Source organism: Tetrao urogallus (assembly GCF_951394365.1).
Source record: "Tetrao urogallus genome assembly, chromosome: 8".
In the NCBI taxonomy this organism is placed as follows: domain Eukaryota; kingdom Metazoa; phylum Chordata; class Aves; order Galliformes; family Phasianidae; genus Tetrao; species Tetrao urogallus.
Window position 1 is genome coordinate 3914827 of NC_136821.1, and position 25516 is coordinate 3940342.

Below are 25516 nucleotides of genomic sequence, written 5' to 3' on the forward strand. Positions count from 1 at the left end.
ATTTTAAAATTCTTTTCAGGTCAGAGATGCCTTTTACTATGATTTTTGCTCGGCTTACATGAGGTAAGGAATGCTCTGAGCTGGTTGGGGTTTGTAAGGATTTTGGCATAATCTAACTCCAGGCTACTAGCAACATAAAATATCTTCTGTCCATATACCTCACAACATCAGCCCAGACTACATCTCAGGGATGAGCCAGATCTCATGTTATACCAGCTAGTAATAGGGAGAAGAAAAGGAACATTCAAGGAATTATAAGCAGATCTTGGGTACATCTTGGTCACTGCTTGTGGTGGAGGAAGGCAAAATAATTATAGAACATTTGCCCAATTATATTTGACACTGCATATATTTACCATAAAACAATTTACTACAGTTGAATTATATTAAAAATATCAGAAATTATACAAAGTAAGAACAATGCACACAGAATCATGGAGGGATTTCCAAAAGCATCATTACCAGCTCGCCATTTGTCCACACCAAGAGGTCAACGTATTACCATAGAGATCTGGGACAAGAAATGAAGCTAATAAAAAAAAAAAAAAAAACACTAAAAAAAACAACACTTTGATCTTAAAAGACCTGAACAATCTTTGTTACTTTCACTGAGAACAGACACACTGCAGACCGAACAGTGTTAACATTCAGACGAGAGCTGAAAACTCAAGCAAGAGCAATGCAGCGTTCTCACTTTCAAGTCTCTGGTACTGTGGCTAACTTTGAAATTAAAATACAGTGTGACTAAGTATTTAAATTAATATATTTAATAAGCCCTACAATAATAAGTCTAAAGTGAAAAATAAGGCTTGGGGGAGAAGGAGTAAGGAATTATTTTTTTATTATTTATAATGTGTGTGTTTACAGAACAGCTGGGTATACTTTTTCTACACCAAGATTTTTAAAAGCTCACTGAAAAACACTTATTTTGCTCACTAGATGTGCATAATAATGTATATGGTACTTTTAAATAAAATAAATCCTATCATCTACTAAGGAAAAAGACAGTGATACTGTCAAGATGATTTGACTCCTTTGCCTAAATTTATTGATCTAACATGTTTTTCTTAATGCTCCAAGACATCCCACCTTGCTTCTAGTTCCCAATCCCAAAAAGCAAGACTGCCAGCCTTGTGAGGGTCAATTCAGTACTCAGCCTTCTCTCAAATGGCACTAAATACCAATGATAAGATAACTGGATAAGATAAAGTCCAAGATGTCCAAAGAATGTACTAAGGGAAGATGGTTTCTAGGACTATCATAACTCACTCTTCCAAAAAATTCCAGAGTTGCACAATCACATTTTAAAGAAAAAGAAATACGGAAAAGACAAAAACCATTTCATTTTTAACTCATATAGAATGATGCGATTTGAGAGTTAAAAAAACTAGTTTATTTACAGCAGGAATATATTACTAAGAAAGATTTTACCCATCAATAAGACCAAATGAGACAGTCAATAAAAAAAGCCTATCCACTAATAACAGTCAGTAAAAGAGCACAGGTTTCATCTTAAAAAAATAAAATTGGATTCCAAGGACTTTTTGAAGAGAGAGACTCCAGTTTTTCTCCTCTTCTTTGTCCCCCTTCCTCCCCTTAATTTTTTTTTTTTTTTTTACCCTGAAAGTTTTCCAGATTAGTCCTCTGTGTTGCTACCAGCACTCTTAGCTCTCACTGTCACTAAGAGAACTAACAGAGTTCACCAGTGAAACATATGACCAAAGCATGCCCTTGCTGCCTCCCTCCCCCAAATCACTCACTACATGCAACAGTTATACATACCAAAGCGTTTATGATTTTTCCCATTCTGAGCACACAGAAGACCACAAGTAGAAAGTAAAATTCCATTGTGTGGTAGCTTCTCACCCCATGCCATTCTGCATATCCTTATGTAACATCCTCCCACATTCAATATCATACTTTCTGTTGCAAATCCTATTGCAAGTTCATATTTGTCGGCCAGCATTACACACAAACCACAGAATTATAGATAATTATCACATGGGAGAAATATATCCCAAGTATTAGGTCATCCCATGATTTGTAAGACACCACTCACAACCAATTCCAATTAGGAATTATGAATCTGAGCTTCCAAGGACTTCCATCTCTTTGCAGCACAAGATCATCCCCTTGAAAATAATTTTGATGCCCTCTTCAGATAACATAAATATGACTGGCAACACCAGAGATTTTCTGCATTCTAAAAATTGCGCAGTCAGTAGATTTTCCTGTCATGAATTCTAAGAAATGGTTAGTTAAAATATTTGCTTTCCCTCTTACTTCTGAGCCCTACAAAATGGCATTTCTCATGTTCTTTTTCCAGCAGCATTGTTATCAGTACAACAAACCCCCATAAAAGTCATTCTTGGCAATAACAGACATCCTCCCCAGCAAAAGTAAACCCTTGATGGAGTGTGCAATGCTACAGTCTTCAATGCCTAAACAGTCCTTCCTGGGGGGTTATCACAAGAAATCCCTCAAACTTGTTGAATTAAAACTAAGCATAAAGCTATTGTGACGCAAACAGAGCTGTGGTTAGAAGAGAAAGAAAAACCATGTCTAAAATGCTTGATGGTACAATATATGCCATAAAATCCCTGGTATGTCTGTGGCTGACCACATTAACCCAGTTCACTGTCTCTTCTCCCCCCCTTCTACCAACCTATTCATCACACTGTTGAAAAGAAAGCACATGACAGTGCCATTGGGTAGGGGAAACCCTGCTGCATTGGGAAACTTAGACTTGCCAATCCAATTCTCTTTATTTTACACATTGAGAATTAAACAGATTAGACTGGAAGAATAATATTCTACTTCTGCCATGTTTTGTGTATGTGTGCTTTAATCTGATGTATATTACCAAAAGAATGCCAACTTCATTTCAAAAGTTTGCCTTTCCATTGGGTTAATTTAACTGGCTCACAAGTCAGTGTTTGGGTACTATCTTTTCTTTTTTATTATTTGTGGGTTTTTGTTGTTGTTGTTGTTTGTTTGTTTTATTATTTCACACCTCTCTGAAAAGAGTAACTTTAGTTGTGGAAACCACACCACCATTGAAAGTAAAAAGAAAATTCTCCATCTTAAAATAGATGTTAAATCACAGAGCAAAAAATGGAAATGGCCCACATCACTAATATGCACATAGCAGTTGGGAAATCAATTAATACAGGCTCAATTATAGTATTTTGTTGTCAGAGTTTTAAAGCTTGAGGGAAAATTAAATAAAAAAAATCTTGGCTACAGCTTGGCATACGCAGGTCTTAACCTAGAAACAATCTGTTATATAATTATTTCTGAAAATTGCTTCAGTCCATTTTATGTTCTTTGATTGCCTACAAAGTGTGAAAAAGAAAGAAAAAAAACCTATTTTTGACTCAAGGCTCTCAAAACATTTTGGTTCTTGGTGAGCAAATAACCCAGTTCGAGCCCAATATTTCCACTACAAACTCTGGAGCACCATGCTGGCTTTCACACAGAGCCTGGCCACACAAAGAATGCTCACAGAAGCAAGGAAGGCTTCACTGCCTGGGACAAAAGGCAGAACATGACTAAGGCTTACCAAGACACAGTCAGACATCTCCCCATACACACGTTTATGTCTGAAAAATGTAATCACTAACTTACTAAAACTCCTAAAAATGCAGAATACAGTGAGAAACCTCATTGATGCACACACACAAAAAATTAAGGTCTCAAAAAAGGAAAATGATTGCAAGAGAGAGCCAATCCCTCCTATTTTTTTCCTCCAGTTTTAAAAATGAAGCGCCTAATGATCCCATTGGAGCTTCGTGTCCAACAGGACCAGCGCTGCCAGCTGCCTTTGAAATAGATGTTGTAGCAATTGGACAAATCAATACAAAAGGAAAGGCATTACAACTAAGATACGATAACAGAAGGACTGGCACAATACAAAGGTGCTATAAAGGAAGAGAAGAAGATTGCTCACCGGTATCAGAATATGCCAGGTCTACAGAGAAAAGCTTCACCAAGAAAGAATCTCCAGAAAGAGAGCCTTCCCCAGTGACAGTCAGCCCTTAAATGTGGTCTAAGAGAGGCGCAGCAAGGCTGCACCCCCTCTAGTCACACACATCAATTGCCTTCACCTGTGCTCCCAGAGCTGGCCAGGTCCTTTCCCCAGGTGCTCAATCAGTGGTTCAGGTTAGGACTCAGCTGTTCGCATACAGATGTACTGGGTCAGTGTGAACAGTTGGGTATTTCCTCACATGGGAGTTTACTTCTTTAAAGTATAATAGTAATAAAAAAAATAGGCTGCAAAAGGGAGCAGCTTCTCCTCCCAAGCCACTTGTACTTTTTTTTTTTAATTTTCTTCCTCCCCACTCTCTCTTTTAAATGCTTGCTTCAAACCTCCCCAACCCATTTGTGTTGACCCAGCAGGGCTGTTCCAAAGGCAGTTTCAGTCCAGTTCTTGATAATCCAGGCTCAGATGTTTGGTCCCAGCAGGCTCATTTCATCAGTAATACTTTAAACAATAATAATAATTAAAACCCCAACATTTTGTTTCCCTTTTCTCTTAGTTCATTGATAAAGAACATAACAGTAAGGTTGAAGAATCCTGCTGGTTAAAGGTATCATCCTTCGCTGCTCATATGGTCTGGGCTCTTACTTGTCAATTAGATTAATCCAAACCATTTTAGAACAATAAATACAAGTACAGATGGAATATAAGCATATTGAAGATTACTGTTTTTGACGGCTGTTGTTTATTAAATAAAAAATAATGTTGCGATGAGCATCTTGTTGATATTTCAAATGGAAAGGAAGAGTAAATAGGAATTAGATACTGCTTCAGAAAGAAAAACCAACAATCCTCCAAAACAGCGCATGTAATAAGAAGACACTGATTTTTACTTAGAATGCCACCTATGAGCTACCTTTAGAAACAGGATATGGCATCTATTAACTCAAAATACTAGACTAGGTATGTTGAAATCCATAAAATTTCCAATTACTGCTTCAGAATTTATTGTGCACATATGGAAAATAATACTTGTAAAAGAGAAAGGGGTTTGTGCCTGGTGCTGTCAATACTGTGAAGGATGGGGTGATTATAAAGCAAATTAACAATACTTTTAAATGTGCATTCACTTATCTTTCCAATTAAATCCTTGTTAAACAACTGCACAGACAGTAATGGTGCTTCTGCAAAGCACTGATCAAGACAGTTTTATTGTAATTTTTACTCTGTAACAATTAATCAAATAGGCATTTTCTTTATTATTAAATTATTTAGTTAATAAATATTCACAATCAATTCACATATTCGTGGTTTACATTTTACTTTTAATTTTTCTTTGGCTGAATTATAGTCTAGGGTAACTTTTATAGGGGGGAAAAAAAAAAACAAAAACCACCAACAAAAAAACCAGCAGAATTATTTAGTTTTGTCCAAATGTTATTTGTTAACTCAAGGTGATGTCAGGGAAGAGTACACTTCACCTTTTTTCCCCTCTCACGTAGTCACAAATTCATACCTTCAGCTGTCTTTTCACATATTCCCTACAAGACGTGCCTCTCTTCAATAACAATCTCTAGGCTCTGTACAAATATATATGCTTTTACCCCTTTGGTACATAAGTACAGTAAGTGAGCAGTAAGAATGTGGTAATTGACCTTTGGATGGCACCCGGTGTTTTGCAGTTAACACATAAGGTATTGCAAATGAAATAACAGAATTCAAAGGTCTTCTGTACTGCAAATACCAAGCATTTTGCAAACAAAGCACAGGATATAAAGACAATTAGGAGCTCTCTTGTATTATGTATGAACCAACACTTGCTGAATGAACCAATAAGTATTGAAATTTGTATTTCTATGGTTAGTTTCCCTGAACATATATGCATTATGATAGAATCTCAGTGTTTCAGCAACATCTTATGAACCCTTTATAGCTCCATTTTTTTCAGTTAATTTAGTACTCATGAAAATTGCTTGTTTGACAGTCCTAGAAATTGAGTGCTTTCCCAGCCACCCAGCAGACTGGCGCAGGAGGCAGACAGAGCCAAGGCCATTCTGTGATTCTGTGATTTCCTCAGGTCTCAGAGCTTCAAACAAAGAGGGAAATGGAGAACATGCTGGGACAGAGATGAGGAACAGGATAGGAAGGTCTTAGCTCATTATATAACATGTGCAGCAGTATGACAGAACAGAACAGAGCTGGGAGCACACCACAGCTTCACACTCTTCCATTCTGACATCCTTAGAAATTTGGAGCCTTGTATTTTTTCCTGCTTTCCTCAAGCACTTTCTCTATCCCTGTTAACCTTCCTGAGCAGCTCACAAGCTCTCTTTTTGGAATACATCTGCCACCTGGCTCCACTTTCATATCGTGCTGCTGTTCTGATTACAGGCTTTCTCCCCAGGGACTTAATGAGCCTTAACAGCCCTGAGTAGCCCCACCTGGGCCCAGCGCCTATCTCAGCCCCATCTTTTAGGCCACACCAATTGATAAGGTTAGTGGCATTATTCTGCCCGGGAAATGTCACCGTGTTCTGCATGGCTTAGCAGATCTATGGGTGGTACCTTATTCATTCTCCTATAGGAGAACAGCCTTATAAACATCTGTGATGTTTACGGCACTTCACTAAAAAATCATCAAAAGTCTTCCAGATTTTACATTAAATCCCCAAGTAATTGCTAAGCAGTACCATATATACATTTCCAAGGTTGCAGTCATTACGTGTATCAATATGAAAAGCATAAGAATGTTTATCTCTGACAATTAAACAAGCCTGTGCCATAGGTTTCCAGCTGGGAATATTAAATGACAGCTAATCTAGTTTCTAAAAACACAGTTCTTTCAGCACTTTGAGACAAAGAAAAGTATGACTGTCTCAATGTCACCAGTGGTCCAAGCAGCTTGTACCGCCTTGATTCACTGATTTGAAAAATGATGACTTAGAGTTTCAAAAGTGCTGAGGGATGTTATAGCCTGGTCCTCTTATGATCAACTGATCTTTTCAGCTCTTAATGGGAAAATAAATCACAGACAAAAGATAATCCTGTTGCACAGAAGCAAAAAAGGTGTGATGTCAAGAGACTTTTATAGAAAAAGAAAACTCCGTGAAAGGGAGAAAGTAAATAAGGTAGTTTGTTCTGCTGATGCTCTTGTTGGCAAGGTCAAAGCCCTTTTCGGGAGCTGCGTACCTCAAGAAATGAGAATGAAACAAACTGTATTCAGAGAATTTTAACAGTGAGCAGTAAAGATGTGAGGCATAGTTTTTCTTACAAACTCCTTCCAGCTCTCAAAAAATGTAGGATTTTAAGGCTTCTTTTAGATTTTTACTGTTCTTATTTCTTCCTTAATGATAAAGCTGTCAGTTGCTAGTTTGTTTTCCTTTCATAATCACCAGTTTTCTCTTAGTTCAGTTTTGATACTGCAGATGACATTAACTGTATAGAAAAAGGAGCCAAATAAAGCTTTGCTATATTCTAATTAATGACTATTCTAATAAAAAGTACTTTGTTATGGCAGTCAGCCTAGAGTCACTTCTATGATCTTTAATTTTCAATATGATACATACTATTTATATCCTATAAACGTAGGTGTAACACAATAGCAGCACAAGCAGGAAGAAGACAGCCCATTAAGTATTTGGCCTGCATAAGAACTGATTGCACAGTCAATCTCCGCAATGTAAACAGGCTTTTTTAGAACATTTGTTTGCATTTATAATTAAATTAGACTTGCACTAAAACGAAGATTCTCTATTGGAATGTTAAGCAGAAAATCTGACAAAAAATACCGCTTCCCTCATTACTTTTGTGAGTCCATGAAACACTATTTGAAATTAGTGCTGTCCTCTGCATCAGGTGAGCGTTGGAGAGGGACATTGGGCTGTGCCACCATTGCCCACATTAAGTAAAACACACTCCCCTCATCTCCCCATGGAGGTACATGTTGCTTCTGAGCAGTATGTAGCTAATCCCCTAGAGGAAAGCTGATTAGATCCCTTCCTCTCTCAGCTCCGTATCCCTTTGTTGCCTAACCAACTCTGCACCTACAACATGCCACTGCTGCCTGATGGACCTCCCAGTTAATCTGTGGATCTGGCCGTTCTGAAATCCATTTAGGGATTAGGAAGGACTATGAAGTGGATATATATCTTCCAGTCAGCAGCCTAGAAGTCAGGGTAATATTAGCAGGATGCTAGCACACACACATCTATGTCTATAGAGCCACACCGTGACTTAATGGGCTGTTCCCTGCCTGCAGCTTCCTACCTAGCAGAGAGAAAGGATGCTATTCAAACAAATGAAACCATGGCCTGTGATTTTAAAGCCATTCTTTGTGCCTGAATTGTTTCTTGAATGTTCTGACTAACAGCTACTGGATTATTCTTTGGGGGCTGCAGTGCTCAACCCTCTCTTTTCCCCACATATGGTGGCCCTGAGGAATGCAAATGTGGTGTTAAAATTTACAGTGGTGCACCTTTGGCATGTCTGCCTGTCTACCTGAAGAAAGGCAAACTGCAGACCTGGCCACATATTTGTATAGCTGAGATTTTAAAGGACGTGTAAGGGAGTTCGGATGGATAATTTCGTTTCCCACTGAAAATCTATTTCATGATGATATAAAATGCATGACTGCCTTGGTTGTATCAACAAAGACTAACAAAAGGAACAATAATTACCACAACAGATAACATGATAAAATAGTGCTCCAGGAGTACTATTTTCTCCTTGAATTTTCTTTGGTCACTCAGTAGGTAGATTTACTGCAGTTGCCCTAAGTAGCCTGTGTCAGAGTGGTTTAATGTACCATTAACTTCACCTTTATATATTCATTTCTCACAGTGGTATAAACCAGAAGAAAAAGGTGCCTGGTACTTCTGCACTGCAAAAAGACAGCTTAGGCTTCTGTCTTGCTTTACAGCATCATCCCATCTGTTTTAGGGGAAAATTTGAGTGGTAATGTTAACCTCAAGTACGTTAACCTTTGGATGCCATGAGACATGATAGACAGGACCATTATTTTTATGGCACATTTTTTTCCTGAGCAAAGATCCTGGGGAGTGAAGAAGGATAGAAAATCCTGGGTTTACTTCTCTGTCTCCAAACAAAATACAGTGCACAATTACTTGGAAGCCAAGGCAGACTTCATTATCGACACACAAATACCCAACAACTATAAATCTAAGGGAGCCCAAGTAACGAGTCAAAACCATGAGGCTGATGATTTATTCAGTCTCACTGAATTTACTGGCATAAATACTGTTTCCTCATAAAGTAGAGTTTGCCTGCCAGTTTGAGCCAAAGACAAGACTGCTCTGGAGCACCTTCATTACAAATGTAAATGCAGGCTTGAAAGTGAAAATCATTAAAATTTTGGGGTCAGAAGTCTTAGTATACGCCTAGTACAAAATCAGTTGAGGAAGTAATTCTCCAACTGTTACCATCTCCCCATGAGAAAACCCCAAAGTACCATCATATATATTGTACAATATTTAGCAGTTCTGGTAAAAGTTTTCAGGGAACAATAAAACAGTGAAGGAAAGGTAGGAGAAAATGCTGCAGGAGCTTTGCATGTGTACTTGATTAACTCAGTAAGTGCATAAAGTCTTGAATGCAATTTAAGATTTGATTCTTTTCCTAATTTCTGAAAAGCTCCATTTGTTTTTCTCATTAAGTAGGATCAGGAGGTTCACTGTCATCAATGATATTTGCTAAGCTATTAAATGCGAATATGTTTAGTCTTTGCCAAGAGAAGTACACTGTTCAGACAGGTTGACGTATTTGTCACGTATCCTAATTAGCTACCAATAGCAGCTTCCACACCTGTAACATTATTTATTGATCAATTTTAGATTTATTTAGCTACATCTGTGATAACTGTTCTTTTGTATTTGCGGAAATATGTTCATTACACGTAGAGTCTGGGGCAATGCATTCATTAACTATAACCATAACACAATGGTTAGTTCTAATTTTGGTTCTTCAGTTCCCCAAACATTCATCTTTCCTCTTCTCATTTCCTGGGATCAATTATTTGCCTTATTGAAATCAGAGGTAAATCTTCCACTGACTCTGGCAGAGCTGGGATGCTAGTTTTAGCATTTCCTTTTCAGTTCTTTTCAGCACCTTACTCTCTTTGTCTGTTTTCCTTTGGATCTCTGTTCTATTTTTGGTTTTGTTTAACTTTCAACATCCAAACAATCTGCTATTTTTCCTTTTATTCTTTTTTTTTTCTCCTCACTTTGATTCTTTGGTTTCTACATATGCTTTGTTTTTGCCACCTTATTTCATTTATCCATTTCCTCTTTTTGTTTCTGTTTGTTTCTCATCTACTGTTTAACCAGTATTTTCCTCTGCTTACTACTCTGTTTTTCCTCTCTCCTAACTGACTGATTCCCTCTGTGTAATGTCTTTCTACCTTCCCTTTCCTCTCTTTTCCAAAACACAACTCATCATTCTATGCCACCAATGTATAGCAGATTCTGAAATTCTGTCATCTGAGACAGTTAAATACTAAACAAAACATTACCAGGGTGGAGGAATCACTTACCCTGATTGACAACAAATCGTAACTTCTGTATTGTTGCCAGATTGCCGCTAACTCTGTATATTCCATCAACTTCTAGACCTGAAAGAGAAACACACATTTCATTTTAAATCATATAAGTATTTTTCTTTGTACGTCTGTCAAGAAGCCAGAAGTGCCCTAACAAGTATGAAGAAGTGCAGAGCAGTAAATGACTGAAAAATAATCCACCTGACAAACACCAAAGTGCCTCCTTGCCTGATTACGACAACAATGAGAAATAAACGCAGTAGATTAGCTTAAGTGAATACAAAATACCTGACTGTAATTATCTTGTAATTCTGTCAGCAGAATACATTTTGCAAAGGTATTTGAGTGTGACAGAAAAGGAAGAGTGGATTAGCTCTTGTGTTCATGGAATATGGTTATTTGGGATACAAACGACAGTGTGTTTGCCCTGCTGAAAAGTGGGGTGCTTCTCTTAATGGTGTATATTAACAGGGGAAGCTGCTCCGTCTGAGGCCTGAGTTTTTCAGATGTGAATATCTGAGGCTATGGCTTTTCTGAAAATTAAGTGCTGCAATGCCCATTCTGAAATCATGACGTGTGTAAGACTACACACAACTACAGCTTCTCTATTATATTCGTCATAGCAGATCGGACGAGTTTGAAACTAAAATTAAATATCCCAAATAGCACATGCCCTGGAGTACATTTTTTCATTAATATAGGCCATCCTTTTCAAGGACAACCTGACAGACTTGTTTCTCCCTGCATATCTACTCAAGGTTTATCTTTTAGGTGAAACTAGATGTCATACTCCCCTTTGTGACATATTATCTCCTACAGCAAGCGCTGCTGATATGACTGTTTAAAATAGCACTTCCAGCCCTACTTGCATAGCTGTAGCATTTTAAAGCATGTGGGAACCGCTCTTCTTTCCTTGGAGAATTAACTATTGTGCAAACAATGACCGAAATGACTACATGCTTAAGAACTGAAAACACAGAACTCTATGTTGTCAGTCTACATTTAAGACTTGCAAGTAAACAAGAAGTTAAGAGAACCTATACCAAGCTCAAGGTTTTTTTAAGGCTACTCATCACTTAGAACAGAAGTTTTAATTAATCTTGGCAAACAATTTCAGAGAAAGCCTTCGTCTCGGAAAACGTTAATTTGTCAAAACAAAATGGTTTCAGGAAATATTTCAGTTCTGACAATGTGTCTAATGGGAATATTTCCTTTTGCAGTTCAGGGTGAGGAAAAAAGAAAAAATGAAAGTATAGGAAAAAGTGAAAACAAGTCAAAATGTATCTCAGAAGCCCACTTGTAATTATGCTCAAATATGAGGGAGCTGAGATTCAAATAATCATTTAAAGACACCTGCAACATGCCTTGGCAGATGAGTGCCACAGCTTCAATGGACTTCAGTGCTTGGAGATATTCTTCACTGATTGTGAAGGATTTTTAAAAAATAATAGCAATAGCAATTTTAAAATAAAGTGGTGAACTGTTTGTTTTTTTCTTTTTCTTTTTTTCTTTTTTTTTTGGGGGGGGGAGGGGGGGGTGTTTTGGTTTCTGGCTCTTTTTACAAATTAGAGTTTTTATTTTATATCCATAATACCAAGAGTACCCTGACTTTTTTTTATATTTATTTTTCTTTTTTCCTTTTTTTTTTTTTTTTTTTAAACAGTAAATAACCTATTTTAAAGAGGAATAGTGATTCCATATTATTCCATTTTTCATATTATGCACTGGTTATCAGTGCCTGTTATTAGACAATTTTCTACTGTGCACCTGTGGATGTCCTATAACATAATACTGAAAGTGATGATTCATTTCAGGAAGATCTCCTTTGGTTACAAAGGGATAAATAAAAAGTGTATTTAAAGGAATTCAAAAGGCATTGCTAAATGAGCAAATTTGGAGGTTATATATTCACTGGGTATATAACATATGACCCATTGGAAATTGCTAAAATATTTAAATAATCAACTTTATCCTAAAATGGAAGAGTATGATTGTACCTTAGCAAGGAGAAAATGGGAGATCAACTCCAAGTTTGGGAAAGTGGGACTCTTGTTGGTAAGGGATTAAGATTTGAAATTGTAAAATTTGTCAATTGTAAAAAAACGTAAATTGAAGTCTAAACCAGAAAGTAAAGAGGAAAAGAAAGTAAATGAACAAGCAAAAAGCCCCAGAACAGAACACTAACTTTTGCTTGGATCTAACTCAACTTGATTCTCAATCTTCTGGGGTATATGGAAATGAAAGCAATACTTGTCACTGTGTGTGAAATAGCAATGTCTCACATTAATAGCATCAATTTGGAACAGCTCAACCCCCTCAGTATGAAACTACATAAATTATCCAGATCGAGTGAAAATGACAAACTATGTTGTAAATTGGAGGATATTACATCTTGCAAAATGATCTGGAGTATATAAGTGAATTATTATTGTTATAAATTTACTTTGGTCCAGAAATGAGTTCTGATTAGCATTTCATTTGGACAGTATGCAATATGGCAGAAAGAAAAAAATCCAAGAATATCAAACCAATTATAGTGTTCACGTGCCATCAACTTTCTGCTCCAAGAACTTTGAAAGTTAAGCCAAACCAAACCAATGTAAATTGGTGGATTTGGACATCCTTTTCACGACCACATTATCTTAGCTGGATTGTTAACAACTTATTTTGGAAATCCAATTAGGTACAAATAGGAAAGAGAGAGAGAGAATAAGAAAGAGAGAGAGATGACTTTAGAGTTCCTGATTCTGTGAGCAAATTTCAAAGAAAATTCACTTTTAAGGACACTTCTATCAAGGACAAAATCATCACTGCTGTCAGCGTTTTTTCATGGTGGGCTATAAATACTTAGGGAACAAGATGAAACAAAAGTCTTTTAGAGTTTTCTAACTGGTGTTGGCACTCAAGTATACTGGTAAAGAACGTTTCAGGAAAATTATTCATTGTAATAAAGTCCAACTTCTTGTTCACTATAAGCTGACCTTCTTATGCTTTGGAGTGGGTTTTATCAGAGATGAATTATTGGATTTTGCCCTCGAGGAGAAGAAATATTTTATTTGCTTTATATCACAAACTCCAACTTTGTTTTTGTTTGTTTTAATGAGGAACCTGAGAATAGCACGGACCCACAATTAGAAATGGCAGCCAAAATCTTGATAAAGACTTCAATATGTCCAGGCGTCTAAATCTTATAAAGGTATAAGAAATAAAACTTGTTCAACTTGTTCAAGAATACATCAGCTCGGCTCACTAACTATAGGCAAAGTAAAGCTTTTGTCAAAAGCTCACACAGGTTGTCTTGATGAGAAAGTTAAAAGGCAGCTGAATTCAGGTTTGATTGGAATTCACGAGCAGTCAATTTGATATGCACTGAGCAAAACTGCACTGAAGGTCTTAGATGAATCCTTGTTGAGGAGTATTTCTTGCACACCTGCTTTTAGCCAAAGCACAACTATTCACGCAGGTCAACATCAACTCCAATAGCAGCTTGACCAGGCAGTAGAGAAAGAGCACTAAATCCACAAGCAATCTAAGAGTTTAGGTGATGCATTTATCTACATACAAGTTTTAAAATGTTTGACTTTGATATTAGTTGAAGTTGTTCTGATATTTTATGAACTGCCTTGGATGAAATACTGTCATTAATTCTCATTTGGTGCAGAGAGTGAATCCCTCACCCAAATCACACTGCACTCTAAGATTAACGTATGTTTGAAAACATCTTAAAATTCAATATGAAAAGTAATTCTATGTGTACATGCAGGTTTTTTTATTTTTTATTTTTTTTTTCTTTAAATAATAGTTAGACCTTGAAACATATAATCTTAAATGATACTAGGTAACTTCATGCACAGGAATCCACGAAACCTCCCCAATTAATGCATCCTGAGGTAGGTGTGGTCCCCTGGCCTGGTAAGAGTTTTATAAAAGAAACCATCATGCTGGATTCAACAACAAAGCAAAGTACAAACTTGAAAAAAAGGCATTCTTTAGTTAGTCCTTTCATTTAAAATCAGTTATGTTCAGGGCAAAAATATTGTATTTCAAAGGAGCCTATTATGCCTTCCCATAAACAGAAAGATCATACGTTTTAAAACTAAAGTATCATTATGTAATCAAGCTGTTGTATTATAAACTATTTTGTGGGCTCAGATGCCCAGGGCTATCTTTACAAATATTTCAGAGGTCATTATCAGGGTATGTTCTCTTAAAACTTTAATTCTTTCCTCCTGTTTTCATATACATCTTGCCATAAATACCTGATTTATAAACATTTCTCAAAAGTTTACAAAGGGCATAGAAGTGAGGCATTAAGTCAGTTAAAGAGGCAGAAATGCATGAATGCAGCAAATACACCAACGACAAAATAATGTGACTGACGAGAGAATCACCACAAAACAGTGTGCAACAAAAGTAGTTTTATGAAAACATCAATATTTGTGCCATTAGAAGGCAAATCTTGAGGAGTACTAATGAATGAATTCAACATGTTAAAATTCAACCTTGAAAGCACTGCATCTGGATTAGGTTACAAAAGGTGCCTGAACTTTCAGGTGAATATAGGAGCTAAGAAAAATACTGGTTTTGTCTGACAGAAAGGAAATTGGAGAGGAAAATCATGAGAACAAAACAAATCTAAGTTGCACCACACAGAAGAATACAAAGGCATCAACAACAAACACGGAACACATATAAAGTGAAGTGTGATGAAGAGGTGGTATGAGTGGAAGATGTCTTACTCAATAGACCCAGCGTGCAGCTGGAGCAGCTCAGGTTGAAACAAGCACTAGCTCTGCTTGAAAATGAGCATTTGTGCTCAACATGGCTTTCAGTGGCAGAAGAGTTATTCTGATACTGTAGAAGCAGTAAGTGGGATGCACTCGGAGACTGGCTAGACTGACCTCAGTCCCAGACAGTCTACTTAAATAATTTATTCACAACTCCATGAAGAAATAACTCAGAGCAAAATATAATTAATCATAATTAGCACGGTTTCGTGGAAATCAGGGTCTTGTCTAACAAACTATCATTTTGAAGGATTGGATTTTTGACAGGTCTGAATGACAACAGTATTGAAATAGTATATTTGACTTTCCAAAATGCCTTTGACTCAGCACCACACAGCATTTTGATTAAAGCACTTGCATTTTATGGAATTATCAGGGTATATTTTACATGGATTAAAAACAGGCTCAATGGTAGACCTCAAAATGTTGTAGTTAATAGAATTTATCAGTTAACAATGTCAAAACTGGAAGTTTGGATGAGTGGAGCTCTCAGTCCAGTGCCATCTAATGCCTTTATCAGAGATGTGAGCAAAGATAACGAATTTCTGTTGGCATAGTAAGCAGATGACACAAGGATTAGGAAAGTATTAAATAATGATGAGGACAGGTTAAGTTACAGAAGGTCTGAACAGCAGTCTCACTCCAGTAAAACAAGTTTTCACATGGAAAGACGACTCCTAGCTCTCTGGACAAAGGTTGCAGAGGAGTTGGGAGTTTTTTAAAAATAATTAGTTGAATAGGATCTCCCTCTTCAATATCTCAGCAAAGAGGGTTAATCTGATCCCTTGAATTACAGAAAGAGGAATATCAAACAGAAGCGGAGAAGAGATTGCACCCCTTCATGCGCTGTAAACAGAATCTCCACTCAAGCACTGCATTTGATATTCAGGTAAATAAAAGAAACATAACATACGTGCATGGTATTAAAGAAAAAGTGGAGAAGTTATTCTCTGTAGGTACTTTTCATGTCATTCACAGGTACTGGACTTACAACTGTGACTTATGACCTCAACACTGCTCACTGTGGGACCTGTGACAGGCAAGACCAAATTGAAAAGAGCATGAACAAGGCCTTTTTCTTCTTATTAGTTCAAGACTGCATCAGATCAGTAAAAAAAACAACGGTAACAGGGGAAAGAAAGGAGGGGAAATACAGACTAGTTCTTAACAAGCTAAGAAATCAGTCTATAAGAGGTGTCTGACATGAGGTTTAGTGAATCTCTTAGGGAAGTTAGCTAACGAGAAATAATCCTATGTTTGACTGCAATAGTATCAAGAAGATGAGGGACATTCCTACGTAAAAAGAAAACCTCATTTTTTCTTGTGGTAATAAGTTCAAGATGCAATGAAAAAAGAAAAGCTTGACTAAGATCTTATTGTTTTCAAGACCCTGTAGAAGCTGTTTAATGGAAGCAATTACACCACTGCATATGAGCATTATGTACTGAGAATAAGTAACAAGTGAATATGACTGATGATATACTTTATTCTGTTTTATATCACTTGATGGTAGAACTTCTACGTGGATATTTATATTCAGATAAATAAGGGTAGCAGCAGAGCTAAGAAAGTGCAATTTGAAGTAGCACACATTTCACTGCTGTGTGGGGCTGCCTCTTAATGCCTAAATCAAGCTCACTATGACTTCGTCTTCTCCTGTATTGTGTTGCTTTGTCTTTGTCATTCAAGAAGTTTATAACTTAACATTCCCAGGAACAACAAAATGTACTCTGAATGCTCATTGTAATAAGAAATAAAACTAAGCTTGGAAGCTACTCGTTTTGAATGAAACCATCAAACAGGCAGTGCCACTGTTCACTGTAATTTTGCCGTTATCTCCAATATATACTTTTGCTGTTCAGATAGTCCCACTTCTTGCAGCTAAACAAAGTGACCTCATTGTTTTCCACTGTATTTTCTTTTAAACATTGGCTGGGATGATTGAGATTCAGGAATGTGGGAAAATGGATTCCCAAGCCACGTCCATCCCCTTTAATTCTGAGCTGTAATTTTTGGCTTGGCTTGAATCACAGTCATCACATTTCAGTCTGAATCTCTCTGTAAAGTGATCTTTCTTAAACATTTCTTTCACTCATCATGGGATCAGAAACAAAGCCATTCTAGTCTTTCAGCGAAACACTTACAAACGTCTCTTTACAGCGACTCAGAAGAGCTGAATTTCCTTTAAAAATGTTTGAAAAAGAGGAGGTTTTCATTGCCTGATTGTCCTCTTTGTGAATCTTGTCATCTGTATGCCATGAGCTACAGCTATTTTAATCTGTTTTTGTTTGCAATCCATTTGGTGTCCGCCCAAGAAAATGCAGGTGATTCTAATTAACTTACTGCTGAAGATGTGGAAAAATCTCAATTGTGCTACAGAAAATTACACACTTAAAACCTTCCCGCTATTATTTATAACAGCTTATTAATGAAAATGATTACATGAATATATTTACCACCTGATTCATCTTTGTTCACTTTTTAAATCAATGAGGTTTATGCTAAAGGGAAAAAAATCCCTACCAAATACAGACTTCAAGTACACACATTGCTCACTGGTTTAAATGGAATGGCAGTATAAAAGAAAATGACATTGCCTTATTTGATGCAATGCAGTATAATGAATGTTTGGAAATATTCGTTCTCTCTGTAACACATTGGTATTTAATTCCGTGCTTTTTTTGTTTTGTTTTGTTTTCTATTTTAATACCTCCTTCACCCCTCCTATTTGTTGCCATTTACTGCAGTTATTATTTCTCATCCATGGGTTAGTCAGTCCATTCTGACCACTCTTACCTGCTTGATACTGTGGCAATATCATACTATGTGTTCTGATAGCAGGGAATTACAGGTAGAGAGGTCTGAGTCCTTTTTATGAGGATCAAAAGACATTAAACACTAGTACTGAGTTTTTTCTGCTAGGTCCAGCTTCTAATGGCAGTTTACCACCTTCCATTAGTTAGCATTTCTACTACTCTGTGCCATGCAATACATGCTATATGTATATATTTATATATGTGTAATAGTCTAACTTGAATGCAATGAGCATGTGGATAATACAGTTTAATTTAGGGAGAATGAAAGCCTGAATAAAGGTTATCATTTCAGGAGAAGCTGATGATGGAAAAACTCATTCAGTATGTGACATGTTTGGAACAGCTGGGGATGTAATGTTGAGTGGCAGGAGAAGAGAGCCAAGGTATTTTGTATGTTCAAGAAATATATACAACATTGCCATTTCTTACATCCCAGCTGTGCCTGTTAACTTCTGGAAACATGTAGAGCTAAGCAATAAAGCATACTTGACTGATATTTACTGCAGTGTGCATTATAAAACATTTTCTACTGCACATTATGATCTGAAAGAGTTAAGCAACATGAAAAATACAGGCACAAGATTATATCTGTCATGGATGAAAATACTACATTTATGCCTCATTGTAATCCATTCATTGGTTTATGGACCCCGAGCCCTTCAGGGAGTGTCACAACTCCACATGATACTGCTGAGAGCTGTATTTTGCTCTTGGATTTCTGATTTAGCTGAAAGAAGTTTGAAAACACATGTAGCCTGACAACTCCCCATTGGCTACGCAGCCGAGGAGGGTCAAGAGCATAAACTATTCCAGCAAAAGCCAGCTGTAACTTATGATCCCTAAACTGGCAAAAAATCTGCTCATTACAGACAGTAGCCTACAAGAAATTTATGCATTTTGTTAAATACTCCCACTTTGGTTAATCTGTGCTTCGTTTTGGGATCCATCATCACCAACATCACGCCTGTGTTTTTTGAGCAACATCTGAGTACTAAGGGAAATTGCACGTGGGGGGTCTATCTCTGTTCTTAGGACTATATAGGACTTTCCCTCAGGTCCACAGACATCAGTAGAAGCTGTGGTTAAAAGCTAAGGGACAGACACAATTCTCCAAACATCTCCTACTCCCAAAGCTGACTTTAAAGAGAATTTAGTGCGCAGTAGGGACAAATCTTTTCCCATCTTTCACAATAGTGAGAGATTAAATTAGAACTCAGTAATGTCACCTCCCCATCCTGACCAGTACTGCTGTTATTGGACTTTTAACGGTTGGAAGTGGAAGAACTGTACATTTGGGCACACATAATCTTCTGCCAAAATGGGTAAGGAGCTTACATTTTCTGGACCTTAGTACCTTTGCCTGGCAAAGAGTTTTTTTAAGGATAGTGACTGGGATATGAGACTTAGGATGGAATAGGGATATTTAGGATGGAAGTTGAAAGACACAGGAGATCTTTTTCCATCATTCCTTGCTTTTTAGATATAGTTGAGGGGTTCAGATATGCCCTGTGTTCTACCTTCTAATGGATCACAGCTATGCTCAGTTCAAGCTCAAATGTCTCAAAGTTATTGTATCCATGAATGAGTCCTGTAACCATTTGTGGGTACCTTTTGCAGCATTCGAATTGCAATGGCATTCGAATATGGAGTTTATTGACTGTAGTATAACAATAATTAAAGAAGAAACAGCAGCTAGACACTTGACAGTACTTGTTTCATTGCATAATACAGAAGGCTGAATATGTCTTCTATGGTGAGAAATTAGACCAGCTTAATTTTGGATTTCAAATGATAGGACTGTGCTAGCAGAACTTTGCTCAAATAATGGAATTTGGGCTCTTGTGTGCATCAAATAACAGTATTTACTTTTTAATATAATACTCTAGGCATCTGTCTTTCTATTCAGTGTTTAAGTGGGAAAAAACATTTTAAAAATGATATTCTTAAGGCTGTGGCACCCTATCAGACACCTTGGGTGTTACAAGCACATGCCTATGCAGGAACTCTGACTCTCTTGGAAGATAAATATAGATATGGCTATCTAACACCAACTGACTGAATTTTTAGGATTGCATATCTGACTAACATATAAATGTAGTAATACAAAGGTGTGTGCATGTATATGCATAGACAGTTTCTAATTTAAGAATATCTTTCCCAGTGTACCTCACATTTATAAAGACACACTAATGATTAATATCATGGGATTCCACTGAACTCTCTTACACCTTCTTTGGTACGATAAGCCTCTAGTTTACAACTTTCTTTGACAAGTGAGCAGCAAAAATCATATTTAGCAAATATGGCTTGACAAGTATGACTGAAACTGTGACACTAAGTAGCAGTAGTACACAAAAAAGGTAGAACATTTATTTTTACATGACTCAAGCCTTCCATGCTGACATCTTTTTCCATTGTTAACTCTTAGCTGCAGAACTCTAGTTTTATATCTTATTTTTGTTATAATTCTGACTACAGTTACTGTTGTAAAGAGGCTCAGGTCACTTAAATGACTTCCTGCCTCCATTCCATTTGGGCAGAATCTGATCACCAAAGCAACATTTGGTAAAACATGTAGTCAGCACACCTATAGAAAACACAGAAATCCTGAACTGGGTTACAAACAGTGGTAAGTAACTTATAGAACCAGTGTATACCCCACTATTTTGACAGAAGCCATTCCACAGATCATGAAGAAGTGCTTTTCTTTTTATAGTTTGACAAGCATGCTGGAGCATACTATATTAAAATAGTTCAAAACTCATATATGAATTCTTCAGGAACTCCTGAAAAGAGACTGTTTATGTGCAATCTGAGGTGGAGCAAATTGCTTTCTGTTTTTGGGAAAAAGTAAACAAACAAACAAACAAACAAAAAAAAAACAATTGCAAGGAAACACAAAATAATACAAATAACTTTCCTGAAACATATCTGAGACTTGCAAAGAATCAAGAAAAAGTATCAATTCTTAGAAGAAAAAAAACCTATTCAATAGGAATAAAATGCATTGCATATCTCCTAGCCGACTTTTGTGTGAAGTAAAGGCATAAATATCAGCATCATTTGATATTTTCATGGAAGATAATTGTCTTAAAATTTGAAGCTATGGAAAGAATTTTTATTTAAATCCTTGCCTTTGTGTCTTAATTGTGAATGCAACAAGGAATGACGTAAGGAAGGTGGAAATCCAATCTCAACCCTTTTATTAGGGTTCACACAGACCTTCTGGTGTTCCTGAGGGCTTGGAAAGGAGAAGTTGGCATACAGTGGTTTCCATATCTAATTTCCCTCTTTAGTCAAAATTCCAGTAAATATTAAAGACATTTACGATAGAGACATCCATGAGAGTTGCTCAGATTTGAACACGAACTCGTACTGTAAATTGTACTCTTTGTGTTTTCAGTGCATGACATACCAGAACAGAAAAATACAAGTAAAATAAAGGTAAGAAATGAAATCACCAGGAACAATTTCTGGTGTACAAATCCAGATTCTTTGCAAATGTCATTATATCGTGACTGCAAAATACCTAAACGAATCATGTCTTTGCTTGGTGAAGGCAGAAGGGCAACTAAGAAAAATGCTGCATTGCTTGGTCTACCAGTGTTGTGAGAACAGCCCAGTTCAAGCCCAGCCCAGCCCAGAGACAAGCATTAAATAAGCAGTTTGTGACCTCCTCTGTTTTTGTGATAAAGGAGGAAAACCTGGATGCCCAGTGACCACCCTTTCCAGAATCTGTCATCTTCCTCTTTCGGTTCGAGTCTGGCTTATGGGGTAGTTGTGTTAGAGAATTTGAATGCTTTTATTTTCAGTGGTAAATTAGCTAGAGTAGACGCTCAGCTATCTTAAAGTGAAAGCAGTTTTCATTAGATGTTCTATCTTATCTTCCCACTAAAGTTTATTAAAAATATGTGGCACCTGATAATTTCACAGTGAGTGACTGCTAAATTTCCCCTTCTCTGCCTCCCTGTCTCTCTCTCTCTCTCTCACACACACATACAAACAGAGGAATGCTTCTCGACTGTCAAACTTCATGCCAAGATTTTGTTCAATTTAATCTCAATCATATGAGTTAGAGGACTATGAAACAAAGTTTCTACCAAGTACGCTGACAGATTTTTAGTTCTAGTGACTCCACAGGGCATCTCTCAAAGTACAGTAAGAAACTTTTCTTATTAAAGATTTCTGAACTTACCCGTTTTCCATTTAAGACAACATGAGCAATATCACCATAAAGAACTCAACACTTGCTAACTGATACCATGCACTCATCAAAATTATTTCACTTCTAAGTAAACAAAGAGCTGTGGTACCTCCAACACCATTGTGTGGTTGCTGCTGGCACAGGAAAGCCATGTGGTGGCAGCCGCTTTGGTGCGCTATGTCACGTAACCCCATGTCAGGACTGACAAATCGAAACGTACAGTTTGAAATAGTAGGGAAAACATTTCCTGGGAAGATGGAGTGAAGAGGCATAGAATAGCCTGACCCTTTCTTTTGAGGACTTTTTTTTTATTTTATAGGCAAAGAGAACTTGAAGAGAATTCATCACTTTGCTGCTATTTCAGGAGGTTTCATGGCGATGTTAAGAGCCTCAGTATCACCTTTAATGGTCCATAATATGAGTTACTGACCAAATTTTTGTCCCTTTTTTTTTTTTCTTTTTTTTTTTATATCCTGAGAGAAAATCTGCATATTTACATTTCAGATCCAAATACATTTACAATGTTTCTACAAGTTTAAGACCCTGATCCAACACAACGCTGTGTAGAACATCAATTGACCATAAAATTGGAGTTATTCACGTTCATAAAGAGAAGCCTACTTTTGTTCTACTGAACTGATCTCATGAATTATACAATGAAATTACTTATATCATTTACTAAGTAGAGAAAACATGAGAAAGCAGTTCCTAGTAGCAATACTGTATCCCCAGAATTAGAATTACTTCAAATGTATCATCTCTGTCACCAGAAAAACAAGGTGCATAGGAGACACTGAGAACTGAATCAGTCTGTCTGGAAGTATTTGGGATCGAAGCACTGTGGTTCTGCTATGTTATAAAACAAAATGGCCACATTTTGCTCTCATTTACATCCATGTCATTCCACTGAAACCAGTAGGCATTGTCTGTCTGTGTGAAGACAAAAAGAAGTTGGTTTTCTATATAATTACATCCATGATCTGCGAGGATGCTGATTAAAATGAAACAATCTGCCGAGCAAATGCACAACCAGAGGTCTTTATATGACTTGTTGATTCCTGGGGGGGGTCCTCATGCACTAGCAAATTTAGGGAAGATTCAGTTGCCAGATTGCTAGCAACGTCAACTTCATAAATTCAGAGGAGTAAAATATTATAAAAAAAAAAACAACCCTTCACTTAAAGAAGAGAAACCGTTACCATAACGTCTCCTTTTTAAGCTGGTCTTGCTTTGCCCTCTGCTTTGCTCCTGAAGCTTTCTGTTGATACAATTTCTCTCACTTAGGCATCCATCCCATTAGGCTGCTATATTATACGGTTAAAACATTGATGTAACACAAGCTGCTACAGCAAATAATTGAAGTAATAAAATACAACTGCAGTTATTTGCTCCCTTGAATTGCAGGCAGAAAAAAGAAGGCAGGATTTTTTAACTGACTCCGTCGTGTTGCACACAGACAGGAAAACTTTTTACCTCCTCCTTTATTGCAGTAACACTTTTTTTCTGAAAATCATAGTGAAGTTGTAGTAATCTTTTATATTTTTAACAGGAAAAGTAATTAGTCCACGGTGTGGAATTACCCTTTCATTATTTCCTTTAAAATTTAAGGAATGGAGATGCTGAAAGAATCTGAACATACAACTACCTTTTATTTATTTCCCCCTCCCTTCCCAAAAGAACTTAATGGACTTAAACGTTTTTACCTTGTGAACATCTCTAGGCCAGAATTATTTTGCCAAGTGTTTGCCCAAAGTGTTCCATTAATGGCTGAACTGCTAAGTCTGACTCAATGGGGTTTGCAGAGGAAATCTGCCAGATCCTTGCTTGTGACGATACATGCAATGAATTGGGACACGGTGCCTCACATCCTCAGCATTTCAGGAGGATAAGAGGGGATTTATTGTTATTTATTTACTTATCTATCTATTTAGTTCTTCTATGACTCAAAGGTGGATATCCTCAAGTGTGTGCTTCCTTTAATGTGAGCGGGAGGTACATCAGGACCTTCAAGTGCTTAGTGGCACAGAGTGAGCAGCAGTTACAGTCAGCTGGCTTTACATTTCTCTAGATTTTTTGTGTCTGCATGTACACGTCAACTATTTGATTTAGAAAGTGTATTAACATTATTTTAATATCAAAAAAATGTCGTTTGATTCTTTTTTGTTCCATAGGTTAAGTGTTTTCTTTTATTTATGATGTCTATTGAAAAAGATTTTATGGAAAATTCTGAAGACAAAATGCCCTGTTTCCTTCTACGTGTTCACTAATAGATATATTATACAATGCTAGAAAAAGGCAAAAGGCCAAACTCATCTCTGGTGTAATTCCAGTAAAAGCAATAAAATTACCCAAGGCATGAATTTGGCCCAGGCACTGCAGAAGTTACTCTGGTGCACACTGAGTGTCTGCTTGTTGTTACTGGCAAGGCTTAAAATACAAATTCCCCCTTTCTCATAGAAATGGATACATCTCCCTGGAACAGATTAATCAATGAAACAGGTATCAGGTAGCTATGACAGACACAGCAACTGGCTCAACTGCCTGTCTTTTTTATGGCTTCTTCTGAGTAGATGCTTTTGGAATTTTTATATTTATTTTCTCTTTTGTGTCTTGTCATCGCAAGGCTCTCTCTCTTTTTTTGTTTTTTCTTTTCCTTTTTTTTTTTTTTCTGCTGTTGTCTCCTCTTCTCTAATTTGTCTTGTACGCTCTTCCGTGATGTTTCCTGTTGACACTTCTCGATATTTTTCCTAACTCGGAATGTGGCTTTCTAGCAGACACAGAGGCCCCAGAGTGAATACCCGTCAGAGCCAATTCTGTCTTGGACCTTGCACAACGCTATTAACTAGCTCTTGCTCTAAGAAAGGTGGCTATAGTGGGATTGCCTGAGCCTGAAGACAGAACGGGGCAGGGAAAGCTTGCCAATATGTTTGCATTAAATTCAAGTGCTATTAATTCCAGCTCAGAAGAAGATGAAGAAAAACACAACAGCACTTTAAATCACAAACTTACAAGGGCTTTTTTCAGTACTTGGTCATTTTCTCTTGCATTCGTCTGTATGTTTAAGTTTGTGCTTGTTGGCCACTTTAAAGTAAACATAGTTCAATGCCCTCAGAAACAGTTTTCTTCAACCCACTAGAATTCCCCGGAAAAATGCTTTATCTGCTGAGCTGCTGGATAC

General features: G+C 37.0%; 1 protein-coding gene across 1 annotated transcript in view; it reads right to left on the bottom strand.

The window, feature by feature from the left end:
- Positions 1-25516, bottom strand: part of ARHGAP15 (Rho GTPase activating protein 15) — a gene marked incomplete at its 3' end in the record, with an annotated part of 300587 nt that overhangs the window by 92400 nt on the left and 182671 nt on the right. Inside the window, exon 10 of the mRNA XM_079539012.1 lies at positions 10526-10603. Within this exon, the coding sequence (XP_079395138.1) occupies positions 10526-10603 (78 nt within the window). The remainder of the gene's footprint in view (positions 1-10525; positions 10604-25516) is intronic.